The 14177-nt window shown below is 47.0% G+C and overlaps 1 protein-coding gene across 1 annotated transcript in view; it reads right to left on the bottom strand.

Moving 5' to 3' along the window:
- ARMH4 (armadillo-like helical domain containing 4) overlaps positions 1–13916 on the bottom strand; it is a 116658-nt gene extending 102742 nt beyond the window's left edge. The window contains exons 1-3 of the mRNA XM_025207138.1: positions 12551–13916; positions 10170–10403; positions 8027–8245 (exon numbers count right to left, since the gene is read on the bottom strand). Of these exons, the coding sequence (XP_025062923.1) occupies positions 8027–8245; positions 10170–10403; positions 12551–13916 (1819 nt within the window). The remainder of the gene's footprint in view (positions 1–8026; positions 8246–10169; positions 10404–12550) is intronic.
- Positions 13917–14177: the final 261 nt, after the last annotated feature.

Below are 14177 nucleotides of genomic sequence, written 5' to 3'. Positions count from 1 at the left end.
TCCTGCTGCCTTTGGCCATGGTGTCTGTTTTTACCTCTCCTGAGAAGCAGGCAGACAAGCAAACTGAGTCTGTTCCAACACTTGTTTCTAAGCAAGAGCAGCTCACACCAAGCAGACTGTGATCTTCACCACCCATGGCTCCACTGTAAAGACATCTACACTGGGATCCCTAATCCTCAGGTAGTGGCATATGCTGGACCTTCAAGGGATGGAGCCTTCTTCTCACCAAAACCCCTGGGAAGACATTTCCGGACCTGTGCTCCTCTTACAGGCACTTATCCAAGACTCCCAGGACGAGGCCTGGGATGCTGACCTTGTCATCCCGCCAGCTGGGAACCCACTAGAGCTGTAGGAACAACTAAGTGTTGGGGCTCACTGGCCAAACTGGAAAAATCAGGACAAAAGTAAAGAAATAAGTTAGTTTGGGGTGAAACCAAAACATTTTGTTTTGAGGAGGGTTTTGTTTTGTTTTTTTCTTCTTTTAAAGTAAAATTTAGGCAAGTTTCAGATGAGATGTCATTTTGAACTTAAAATTTGAAAACCTGTTGGTTTTGTTTTGCCTGAAGCCAGAGGAGGCACACAGCAAGCATTTGCAAAGACCCGTGGTTAATTGAAAGAGTATAAAATTCACCCAGCTCCATTTCAGACCTTGGATCAGAAACCAGGTAGGCAGCCACCTGCAAGGACCTAGAGCCTAAACAATTGGGAAGGTAGATCTGACGGTGGTTTGTGCTGTCTCTAGTAGTTCTTGTAGTGGCTGCTGCTAAAGACTATAAAGGAAACAGAAGGTCTGGGACCTGCGGTAGAGAGAGACCCATCATAGATCTTATGTTCTTGTTTGGCTTGTCCTGTTAGCAGCCTAAAATAAACAGTGCACCGCAGGAAGTGGAAGAGGCTTTTTTCTTATCAGTGCCGAACGTGTCTGCAACTAAGCAGGATGGCTGGAGCCTCTTACATCTCCTTCACAGCAAGGCATTAGGAATGAACAGGTTGGTGAGCAGGATGTACACACCAAGAATTTTAAGAAGGGCTAAGAACAGTAACCAGAAATTACGTTTTAGCCCTTTCCTGTGTTAGTGGTTCATTTAGGAAGAGCCAAACTTGATCAGTCACTTCTGAATGCAAGAAGGCACCGCTGGGTTTACCATGAGTAGAGACATCATTTGCAGTCACATTTGATATGCAAGGAAAAAAAACCCACAAACCCAACAACAGTCTGCTGGGGGAAAGAAAATGCAAAGCTTTGTTTTGATCCAATCTGTTTTTAAACAGATTTTCTCATTTTCCACCGAGAGATCTTGAAGGAAGTTACTGCAAGGCAGCAGAACAGTCAGGGCTGCATTGCCATCTGCTGAGAAGAGAACGCAGAGGCCACGCGAGCATCAGAAGGACTGCAGTTCCGATTTCGAAGTGACAGTAACAAATAGGGAGCATGGAAGAGCCTGTATCCAGCGTATTTGAGCAATCGATACTGGTTTTGCTTTAGTTTGTTTGATTCATTTCAAACCACTTGGATCCTGCCATTTTTTTCCTGACTTCTGAAGAGGGAAAGAATTATAGCAATGGGCTAGTTAACCACAACTGGACCAAATTCTCTTCTGATTTACACCCCTGCAACCTCATTTACATTTTAATGGAGTTGCAGCAAAGTAATGGAGCAGATTCCAGGCCATTAGAGTCACAGCTCGGATGCTGGTTTCATTGCATACTCCTGTTTTCATTAATTTATACAACCCTTCCTCCTAAACCTAAATTACCTTTTGAGGAGAACTGCTTTGTGCTTTGTCACAGCTCAGGGATGAATTATTGTTCTTTTTTACAGGAGACTTCAAAGATAACTCAGCCATTTAAATCAGGTTGTAAAATAATAAAGGGGGTTAAGGTTCTGGTTCTTTATGGTCTGTGTCCCACACCCAAATTTCAAGCACTTACTCCCATGTATCAAGGCCTTGTCTGGAACACCAAGTATAATTCCAGTTAGCCCTAACAGAGGGGATTAATTCATACTGGAGCAGGTGCAGTGAGGAGCCGCTGGGATGATTAGGGCGACAGAAAGCCTGCAGAGTTTGGTGTTTTTAGCCTGGCACAACAAAGGCTAAGAGGGAATCTGCTTGCTCTCTATAAACACATGATGGGGACAAACACCGGGGAGGAAGAAGAGCTATTTCAGCTACAGCACAAAAAATCAACCAGGAATAACTTCAGGCTAGAAAGTGATTTCTAACCATCAGAGAAGCAACGTTCTAGATCTAGGATTGTCATCCTAGATCCATCAGAGCAGCATTCGGAAACCACTTCAGAGAAGTCTACGAAGTATATGGCATGGTTGCCTGGGATAGCTGGGCACTGGATTCAGTGACTCAAGAGGCCTCTTCCAGTCCCATGCCAGGTAGTCCAATACAACAAAAGACTATTGGATTTCAGTATGGCCGTAGTCCTGGCTGAGGAACATGTGCTTTGCTAGGCTTGAGACATTCCAACTGGAGGACAGAGAAGGTATGAACAAGTGAAGCAGATTGATGCATATCAAGGTATGGCTGCCTTGCATTGTAATCCTGCGTGGTAGCATGTAGCCACGGTACTGGATGAAAATTTGCTCTGGCTATTGCTAAAGACCCAAGCATGCCTGGGAATGTTCCCTCTGAGACAGATGGGATGGCTGCACAGCAGTAAAAACTCTAGTCTCAGTCCTGCACCTTCCACCTACTTTTGCACCCTTTATGCTGACAGGCAGAGCCCCTGTAGGGTTGATGCCACATATCACAGATGTGCCAGCTGCTGGGAAACCTGTCCCTCCTGCATGATGGAATTGCACTGGCTCCTTTTGCTAGGAAAGCCCTCATGCCACAGACAGCACGATCTGCTATGTAGTACAGACACCAAAGCATTGAGAAGCTGCCTAGTCCCACTGTCTACTGAGCTCCCAGAACTGTACAGTTCTGTACAGTGCACTGAGAGACACCCTATACCAGTGCAGGTGAAGTCTGAAGGGAAAGGCCCTCATTCAGATGTCCACTTCATGGCACAAAGTCCCATAAGAGATGGGGGGTGGGGAGGAATATTTCAAAAGCAAGGAAATTAAATGAAGCCATTCATTACAGTTCCCATATCTCCCATACCTCAGCTGAGCTCTATATCAAGGGTCCTGGCCAGGTCCTACTGCAATTAGGGGCAAAGCTCTCATTAACTCCAGTGGGAGCAAGCTCAGACCTGCTCAGGTCCAGCTCACATTTCCTAGTTTGGCTGGAATCAAAGGGACTTTTGCTGGGAATGAACCAAGTAGGATCCGACTCAGAATGAAGCAAGCGACTGCCAATGCACAGGGAGGCAGAATTACGTGCTGCAAGAGCCAAAGGTGAAATCCTGCCCTTGCTGAGGAGGGTGGGAGATTTGCCATGGATTCCACAAGAGCCAAAAATTCATCCAATAGCTGTAAATATCCTGACATTGGTGCTTGGAAGCTCACGGCCATAATGTAGCTTTTAGTGATCTCAGATTTAAAATGCAACGATCCACCCTCCAGGCGCCTGCACTAAATTTACTCAAATTCAGTGCAGGTTGGTCCAATTAAGGCCCTCCCTCCCTCCCCTACTCACTTGTCTACGCCACACCAGGAGGGTCTTGGGGAGCACTGTACCAAGATACATCATGCCCCCTCAACATGCCCCACCTCTGGCACGGGGAGCAACGTAATGTCTCAGATGTCCCAAAAACTCCATCTGCCCCAGTGACCTGCATCAGGGCACCCCCTTAAGAACTATACTGAACTTCCTCTTAAAACTAGCTGGGTTCCTTGTACATTTTTGCTCTCCAAGGCAGGGTCCAAAGAACCACCCTCACTCTGCATTGGGCAAAGTCTGGAAAACACACTGACAGCACTCTCAGGTGTCTCTCACAAAGCCTGTTTGGACCATAGAGAGCAAAAGACATGGGAGAAAGCCTATCAACCTCAAGTCCTGTACCTTAGACTAGATCAAGCTTAAGAACTTAGGACCTGATTTCTCGAGGGATCTAAAAGATGACTGAGGCCAGTTTCTATTCCACCTCTTACATAAGCGGATTTAGCCACACAAGTGCAATTCTGTTCCTCCCTGCTTGACACCCTGAAACACAGTTCATGTAAGAGATGGAGGGGTCCTCCCACCCCCCACTTCTTTGTGACCCAATATTAAGGGTCAGATGATGGTGTGTTACAAAAGTAAATTCATTAATGGATTCTCAGGGACGTGAACAGAGCAGACTACAATCGCACCTAGGTGTCGATTTAGATGCCCAATAAGTAGATAGAATCTAGCCCTGGTGTCCAGGGGAATTAGGCATCTAAATCCCTGTAAAAAAAATCCAGCCCTTGATATTATATATAGTAACTACTTCATATAGGGACTGGTTCCTTCTCAAACAGGCACCTGTGTTTACAGCTTCTTTAAGGAGATCACGGTCTTAGCCAGGCTTTTATGCTGCTTCTGATCGAAAATGTTAATTTGCAAAAGTAACATATTTGGAACACAGAGAGCAACGCGTCCTGTGATTGTCTGTATTTGGCAGGAGGTGCTTAGCCACACTTGCAAGAAGTCAGGCAGATGCCAGGGCAGACTGGCACCATACCAGCTGTGCCACCCTGCCCTAACTTTTGCCTACCTATATTTGTGAAACTTAAAAAAAAGGCAGATGAGCAGGAAGTGCAACTGCCCCGAGTTTACCTGGCACAGAAGAGCCCCAAGAAAATGGAACCGGCTTGTGTTTCTTTAAAAATAATGAGCCAAATCCTCAGGTGGTGGAAGCAGCCTGGCTCCACTAAAGTCATTGGAGATGTAGCTTCAGTTCACAATCCGTCTCAGTGCCTCTCTTCCCTTGCTTCTCCTGACAGTCTACGGACCACAGCAGGGATTCTGCAGTCAGACCATCTCAGGCACAAGGAAGAAGAATTGGCAAAGTTGTTCAGAATACAAAGAATGAGATCCTGCAGTCCCTGGATCTCTGTTGTTGATCTCACTAAGGAAGGGCATGATCTGGCAACACCCTCATTAAGCCAATGGACCGCAGGGAGCGGGCTATGTCTGAACTCTGCTCTGCCTTCTCGTTAAGGCAGTGGTTCTCAACCTTGGCAGATTTGTGGTCTCACTCAGAAAACACCAGCTCTTCATTTTCGCTCTTTTTTTTTTTTTGACTAGAGAAAAATAACAGAGCACTTTTTCTGTTACAAAAAAAGCTCAGAGACCACTGCTATGGATTCCTAATTGAAATGCCTGGGTTTATCTGAGTGAATCACCTTTGTAAACCTAGCAGTGTTAACACTCTGTAGCACCCCAAGCATCCTTGAAAGGATCTCAAGGTATCCCAGGGTGCTGTGACATCCTGGTTGAGAATCACTGCGTTAAGGCAACAGTCTACGTTGGGGTCCCATGGACCCTGGGAGGGAAAGAGCTATTAAATAAGAACAGGGAGCACCAGGTTTGGATGCTGCTTTGGGATGTTCACTCCTCAGGCTAGTGAGTGCTTGAAGTATTCAGACTATAAAGAGTTAACTGTGCTGTTGTTTTTCTAACCCAAACCCTGATACTATAGCATGGGAGAGGGAGGGCTGGTGGGGGCATCTTGGTAGCTAGCTGACCAGACCTTCAAGTGCCTCCCCATCTCTCTGCCCTCCACTTGCCATTACGCAGAGAAGAGAGGAGGTGAAAGGGTGAGGACAATATTACTCAGAGATGCATGGAAACCTCTCCTCTTCCTATCTAATTGGAGCAGCTAACACCCGGTAACAAGGGAAGCTTGTCCCTGGATAGAATGTGGCCCACTTTTGCAGGGTGCTGATGGGGAAAGCCAGAGCTAACAAGCCGCAGTGCTATGAGCTGATAAAGAGGTTAACCTAAAAAAAAACCAGGCTGACCAGGGGTGAACTATCTGATAAGAACAAGGTCTCTGAAACAGCTTCAACCGCCACAACCCCTGACCACACAGTCCAGAAAACACCATGTTACTCAGAAGCTGGGTGTCCCACAGAGCCATGTGACAAAGCCAAGAGACCCTCCGGCTTTCAGACTGGAGTCATTGTTAAAGAAGCTGTTCTTAATTACAAAACATGCTTCACGGGAACAAACACGCTTCATGAGCTGATCGGCACATGCAGTGATAAGATGGGACTGGAGTTGTTTAAAAGGAACATGCAGAAGCCCAAAATGAAGTGTGGGGGTGTCTCTTCTGCTGCTGCTTATTGCATAAGAGAACTAATCATCCCTAGGCAAATGGCCCTCAGTAACAGAGACAACAAAGTTGTCCATGTCCCACCTTTTGGGCAGGAATCATGCAGCTTTTAAACCCCAATATTTAGAGAGTATGGAAATAATCAGTTCAAGGATCCAGGATGCCTACATTGAATCCTCATATCCCTAATCATGCCTGCCTATATCAAAGCCCACCAACTACCCCGATAAACCTCATCCCTAACTTTCTCCCAAACCCTGATGTTTCCTTTAAGCTACTTCTCAGTAAAAACACTCCCTTCCTACCCTACCCCACCCCACCCATCTTCTGTTGTCAAATAAAAGGTGGGTTCACTTGGAGATAAGTGGGAGGAAGGAGATGGGATTGGATGTTGCAAAGCCAAGGATGGCAGAGAAAGAGAAAGCAGCTGAGGGAAGACATAAGGATGGGATTTAGGGAGTAGAAGATGGAGAGGGATAGATCCATAATAGACAAAAGGCATGAGACATGAGACTGGTAGGTAAGAGAACAGCATGAGGATGGAAGTAGTATGTCCCTGCTAGATTACGTCTGTCCTTGTCATTCGAGTAAGTGGGAAGATCCTAAGGTGGGAAGGGAGAGGCAGAGGAAGGAGCGGAGATAAAGGGACAAAAAAGGTGCGGTTTGCTCTTGCAGGACTCAGCACAGTCAGAGCAAGAGCAGAGACAAAAATGGCAGAGAGTGAAAGGCCTTGGATTGGGTGAGGCATCAAAGATGTAAGGAGAGAAGGCAGAGACCCAGGAGTCAGAAAAGCAGGAGTGTGGAAACAGCACAGGAGTCCTGGTGGCTGGTGGAACAGATGCCAGGGAAGACGCGAGGATGGCAAGATGAGGAGGAGATCAAAAGTGATGGACTCTGGAGGTGGACAACAGTTGCTGTTTAACCCAATCCCACCATCCCCAATGCTTTCACTCTCCTAAAGCAGCATCTCTTTGAAGAAGATGTTAGAATCCAAGAGTGAGAGGGGCTCTCAAATTGCTCAAGCTGATCTTTTAGGTATCATTTTATGGTGTAACTAAGGGCAGGCAAGTGAGGAAAAAGCCCTGAGCACTGCCTAAGGGAGGATACCAGAATGTAGCCAGGCGCAGCACCCCCTCCATGACTTCTGCCCCTGCCCCTGCCTCCCATCACTTTTTCCATGCAGTGGCCCTGGCAGCCAGGTGCAGCTCTGGGCACAAGACAGGTGAGGAGATGTGAACAACAGCCACAGCACTGGTGCTGACCAGGGTTCACTCCCACAGGGGGAAGTGTTGGTTAACCTCTCTCCTTTTTTTTTGCCAAAGGATTTTGGCTTTTGCATCAACACTAGACATGCCTTTCAGCAGTGGCTTCCACATTAACCCCCACAGCAGTGGCTCACCCTGCTGCATCTCTGTTGGTCACTGCCCCAGTTCTACGGGCAAGCACAGCCCAGGGCACAGAACTACCCAGTTATGCCTCTGGGATGAATTACTCATGTGATGCCAAGTCCAAAATAGGCCTTTTGACCATCTGCCTGATGGATATCAAATGCCCCTGAGATTTCCTTCCTCCCAGGAAAACTCTTTTATTCCCCAACCTCTTGGTTTTCCCAGCAGAGTCCTACCGCAGCTTCATAAGTGCACTCAGCTGATTGTCTCCAGTGTCCCTCAGAAAGGGGGACAAGATTTCCTGTTTCCCTTCGCACCTGTAAAAGACATGCTTAGATTTCCCCAAGTCAAAAACACAACGTTAAGGAAAATCAAGTATCATGGCCTGAAGTGTCACATCTAAGCAACTTGCTCGACAGCCTTTGAAAAAGGGGTACCTTCCGATTCCAGCTGGTCCAGTCCATAGGTTACGGCCGTGCTGATCCTCCTCACAGATGGAACAACAGTCCTCCTTACAGACAACATCACTGAAGCTGGAGTTGCCAAGACCGTGGTCCTACTGGTGGTCTCCTCCGTCTGCATTCCCATTCCAGCACGGGTCGCGTCAGGTCCAGCAAGGGCAGGGACAGCCTTCTCGTTGGAGATGGTGACCGGCTCTGTTAAAGGAGAAGCAATGCCCACCAGGATGGTTATCACAAAGTCGTAACATGAAAACCTCAGTAACGATTAGGGAATTCGTTCTTACAGGGAGGCTTCACTTTAAACAAAAAAATGTATTGAACACCATCTTTTTTATGCACAAAGCTCCCACGATGAAATAGTACCGGCTCCGCCAAAATGACAAACTGCTCCTCAGAGAGAAGTCTCACAGCACAGAGACCTCCCGTAACGAGACTTCTGTTATTTTTTTTGTACTTTATGCCACTGCGAAGGGTGTCAGTCGCTAAACTGGGGCAAGATCAGAGCCTTTCAAAGGCATAAATCAAGTTGTGAACCAAGAGACAGCTGGAATTGTTTATTGTAAAGAGAAAAGATTACAAATGATTAATTTATAATTAAACGTCAGAAGTGAATTAATTACAGTGACACTCTTAGAACAGAGTCCTTTTTTTTTCCCTACAGAACATCCTCACTCAAAATGATGTAACTTGAATGGCAATTTGCACACTACAGAACACCAGTGTATCAAGGCTGCCCCCAGGCCCTCTCGCCATGGGTGAAATGTCATTGTGTTCCTCTGCCTTAACCAATCCATTAGATGCGTTGGTTTTCCTAGTCCTGCCAAGCTAGCCTGGTAGGAAAGAAAGCCTGTGCTGTAGTCGTAGTGACTGTGCCACCATGTACAGCTCCCCGGGTGATGCCTGAAAAAATTCTGGTTGAGTGGGCAACGGTTTCTCCTGCTCCGCCAGAATCAAACCCCAAAGGACTTAGAAAGCCTATCAGGAAACAGAGAATAGCTACAGTAATTACATCCCATCAAAAATCTGCCCATTGAATTCAAAATACTCAGTTCCACGACAAAAAGACTTGTAACAATCATCTCTCCCATTGGGCTAGAATCATTCTCTACGCTCAGCACCAGGGCAGGAGGCACATAGCTGCATGGCTCAAAGAGAAGCTCCTGTCTGGGCTCCAGCAGGAGTTGCGGGGAACATCTGCTCACTCTTCATCCTTCCCTGTCTTTTTGTTTCCCCAAATCCTTGCTTTTCCCTATATACCAGACCAACATGGGGGCAGCACTTATCTAGCAGGCATGGGCAATCCTTATACCTCTGTGCTCCCCACTAGGGCTGCATTAAAGATGACATGTTATCTCAAACTCTAACTTAGCTACCTTCACCTTGTACATAAAGCCCTGCAAGGAGTCTGTACCTGAAGAAGAATGGAAAAAACTCACTTAGGGTTTTGTAGGCCCAAGCCAACACCATGAAACTACTCTCTGAAATGAGCTACATACTGACGCAGCTCTTGGAGCATAGGGATTGTGCCCACCCTACAAGTTCCCCCAGTGATGAAAAAAAAATCAAACATTTTTGTCTCACGTTGGGACCCCCACACTTCTAAAAAAACCAAATAACACTGCCATGTTTTAAGATGGTGGTGGCCAAAGCACATTATAACCTGGCTGATTCTTCTGAGATGAAAAAAAGAGGAAAAAAAACAATTATGATCATGTTAGAACAGGTCTTTAGCTTCAGTATCTACCAAGTTTCAAACCTGGTACTAATTTAGTTATAAACAGATGTTTCCCTGTTCACAGAGGCAAGGAAAATGTTCCTGCACAGTGTGGCCACAATCAGGTCAACCAATCATATTTAAACACAGCAACTTTGATGGTGTAGATGGGTTCTCCAAAACAGCAGAAGCTGCAGAACCAGCCCCTGGAGGAGAATTGACAGCAACTTCATTACCCTAGCAAAGCAAGGTCTTTTTTGCAATGAGACTAGCAAGCTGATAAGAAGCTACAGGAGAACTCTGTGTTAAATTCATTGTCACATCCTAAACAACAAAACTCCTAATACTTCCTTTCTCTTGTGGAAAAAATAAATTTTGCATAAAAGTGGAGGCACCAAAGCCTACCTTCAACTTCTGGAGTTTTTTCAGGAGACAAATGGGAGGCAGTGGAGGAGACGAGAGTTGCTGGATAGTCTGCACTCAACAGCTGGGTGACACCAGAGACATCTGGTAGCTGGGTTGCCAGCTTACTTTTCTCCTCTGTCGCACTTGTGGCCCCATGCGTAGCAAGGTCTGCTGGCGTCAGGACAGGCAAAGCAGCATCGGTTTCTTGACTGACTGTCGTTTCCTGAGTAACACCTACAGCGGTAACATTTGTCAGCACTGATGCCTTGTACACGAACTGAGTAATTATTGTGATCAAAAGCATGCAGCAAATAGGAGCAGCTGTTTGAGGGACCAGAAAACCTCGGCGCATTAGCATCTCTGAAATCAAGTTGTAAACAGTGGAAACAGCTACCCCCAAGATGCTATGAGGAAGGTGCAGAGTAGGGAGAGGTGAAAAGGAAATACCGACTGGGAACAACTAGGGGGATTTTTATTCCACAAGGGTCTGCTTCTGCCACAGTTACCCCACAAGCCCCACTGGGATAATAAAGCCCTGAACAGGTACTGAGCTTTGCACAGGACTTCATGCTGCATCAGGACAGAACATACCACTCAGCATAAGCATGCTTAGTTGACCAGGCTTATGTGACTGCAAGCAGCTCGATGATCATCTCTGGGACATCAGGGGTTTTGCTGAAGTCTTCAGTGAAAGGCAGCAATAAAACACCACAGGTCCTATTTTTTACCCATCACTAGTTTTATCATTTGAGACAATCCCTTGATCAAGAGAACCAGCTCAGTTGTCCAAAGTGACTATAGGATTCAACTGATTACTTGACCCAACATTCACACAACAGCAGACCCAATACACAAGATTTTTGGTTTGTTTTTTCCTTTCCTAGAAGCAAGGGTGGGGCTTGGGTGGGTTTCGTTTTTTTTTCTGTTACAGTAGTTTGTACAGCACCTAGCACCATGGCGTCCTAGCTTCCTAGGTGCTATGGCAATACAATAAATGACAGCAGCATCCACTGGTCACTACATGAAAAAGCAATTCTGCACTGATCTGGGGAAGTAACCTGCTTTCCTTCACAGGGTAAAGGTATTACACTCCCAACCCACTGCATGGTCTCCCTGCTTTCTCCAGAATGCAAAAGCCATGGCAGTAGCCAGAGAGCTAGACAAGCCCCGTGCTATCCCTCCCTATGCAGTTTTGCCACAGTGAGCTCGTCTGAACCTATAACAAGGGCCCAGAGCTATCTGCAGCATCAGAGAACCTGCCCAAGAATTGGACCTGGGCCACCAAATTCCAGGCTGTCTGCAAAGCACTACAGCAGCAGCAGCTGCCGCTGCACTCACCCTGGGACAAAGGGGCTGAGAGCCAACAATTTTTCCATTCCTGCATCATCAGGGACAGTGTCAGTGGCTCCAGGCTGATTGTTATCTGCTCCCATTACTACGGTGAAACCAATGCATTGAGCCTTCGACTTCTTCATATCACAGGCTGCAGATGCTACAGAGACAGCTGTCCCCAGTTATCAGATGGTTCAGTGCGTTCTACAGCACTGAGTTTCAGACAGCAGCTTTCGCAATTTAAAAGCAGGTAAGACCACAGAAGCCAACTGGAGTGACACCTGCTTATACTAGGGCGGGATCTGGCCTTTGCATTGACATATTGCTAACAGAGAGGGCCTCCCTTTCCTAAATGAGTCAGAAATCCCTACTGCATGAGGCAGGGAACACAGAAATACAATAAATCCACATGGAAAGAATGACACTGCCAGCCAGAATTTCTGATGTGCCCCAGAAACCTGCAGCTTTTTTTTTTTTTTTTTAAAAAACCTTTAAGAAAAAAGGGGGGGGTTGTTTTTTTTAAAAAAAGGTTTCTAATGTCTGCTCCCCTGAGGGTGTTTATGAGGATCCCACAGAGAGCAGCTTGTCTGGAGACACAGCCTTCACCCCCAGATGTCTGTCTGCTATGCCTCTACTCTCCTGCCCTTGTTGGATGCACGCTCTGCCCAGGTGTGAGGAAGAGCACCTGGGTTGGCTCAGGGCAGGAGGGAGCTCTGGTGCTAGGGCAGGAGGCGGCAGCTGATCCACAGCTGATCCACAGCCACAAGACTGGAGCGTGCAGAAGTGTCATGGGGAAACCATGCTAGAAACAAATGGTGCTCCCAAATGCAATCTTCACTTTTACTACAGCACATGCGAACATGTTGGCAGTGCCTCTTTAAACATTTCTACTGCAGATACACATTAGATCCTAGGTACGGCTCACAGCCTTTTTTTGTTCCCATTTCTTCCTTGATTTCAAGGAGGCAGATCAATAACAAACAGCACTTCTCCCAGTATGTGCACTGGAGCGCAAGCACAGGTTATTCTGGCAGCTGTTGGCAAGTTACCTTTTAATGTGTTTGCTAGAGTCTGGAAGACGTCAGATTGCGTATCAGCAACGGCCTCTGGCAATGGTAGAGAGACACGTTCCCTCTCCTCCACGGGTTCTGTATTTTCCACTGTGTTTGCGGCAGTCGCTTCATCTGCAGTCAGGGTGCTGAGGACAGAAACCACTGTTTGGTCAGCAGAAGCTGTTGACATCTCTTTTCCCTGCACAGATATCGGGCTTGGCCCAGCAGGATCATTTTCATCTAGGTTCACAGTAGTTGCATATGCAGAAGCTGTGAATGGCATCAGTCTTTTCATATCCTTCTCCTCAAGGTCTCCTGCTGCTGTCTGAGGTGGCTCTGTTAACATGTGGTCTAGCTTTATCTCCTCCTGTTTTGTGCCCCTCTCCTGGCTAATGTTCCCTACTTTTGTATCATCCCAGTCATCAGTCGGTGCAGGGACAGCCGGAGGGACTGTGACCATGCTAGCTGTAGCATGGAAGCCCCCGTGCCCGTTGTCAGGTACTGCTTCCAAATTCAGGGAGGCATCTGTGAATAGAGAAGAGGGTTTTGCAGTGAAATCAGGGCCCTCTGCTGCTGTCCACTGCAAGGGACTGGCTGCATTTGGCACCAGTGTGCCAGGCTCGGATTCAGCGGTTTGATCAACAAGAGGTGCAGGGATTGCCAGGAAGTCATCCGCCACATCTAAGGTTCGGGAGCTGGGGAGCAAAGTGGGCATTTCATCACTGCTCAGCTGGGCTGTCACCGACTGCTCCACGTTCCCTTCAGCCTTCTTCTCTTCTGTAGCAGCCGTCATGAAAACCGGGTTATTTAGATAGGCAGAAAAGCCACGTCCTGTTTCATTGCTCTCCCCTACTGTTGTCTTGCTACCAGCGCTGCTGATGTTGGGATTTAGGGTAGTCACCGCTGTTGTGAGCATGGCCTTCATAGGTCCATTTTCACTCAGCTCTTTGTCTGGATTAGTGGGGCTAAGCTCCTTTTTATCTGTAGCGACCACTGATATCGTAGGGGTGTAAACATCCAGGCTCTTACTGTCTGGGAAAACATTACCGCTAAGACTGGTGTGCTGTGTCTCTCCTCTTGCAGTGAAGCCTTTGTTTAATGATGTCCCAGGTGGCTTCGCTGACACTCCAGATGGCTCTTCTGAGATGGGATCACTGGTGGTTTGCTCAGAGAGGCCAAGGTTATTTTCCAAGCTTTGTGTGTTCAGCCTGTCTTTTAACTCGTTCCCTGCCAGGGCAGTTTGCTCTACCTGCACCGAGTCTCTCTTCTCCAGTCTCTGGAAGGCCAGGCATTGCCAGCTAGAGGATATGAGCAGGATGATGCAGGTGACCAAGCAAACCTGAAATCTGATTGATCTGCTCATATCGGAACCAAGCTGGGCACAGAGCCTTGCAGAGGGAACGATTCCAGGAAGCGAGTCCTAGGGAAAAAGAACCAGAGATGCATATTTATGCCTTTTAGTCATTGTACAGGAATATGTTCAGTTAAACTCAAATATGGACAAATGGTTGAGGTGATTTCTTGAGCAGCCGTCCTAGCAGTTTGTGGTGAAGCTGCTTGTCAGGAATTTGCCTGATTCTTTTCACCCTGTTTTAAACACGACACAATTCACTCATCCCACTGC

The sequence above is a fragment of the Alligator sinensis genome, unplaced genomic scaffold (assembly GCF_000455745.1).
Source record: "Alligator sinensis unplaced genomic scaffold, ASM45574v1 scaffold708_1, whole genome shotgun sequence".
In the NCBI taxonomy this organism is placed as follows: Eukaryota; Metazoa; Chordata; order Crocodylia; family Alligatoridae; genus Alligator; species Alligator sinensis.
Note: the sequence above shows the minus strand (reverse complement) of the source record. Positions and strands in the feature narration are given on the sequence as shown.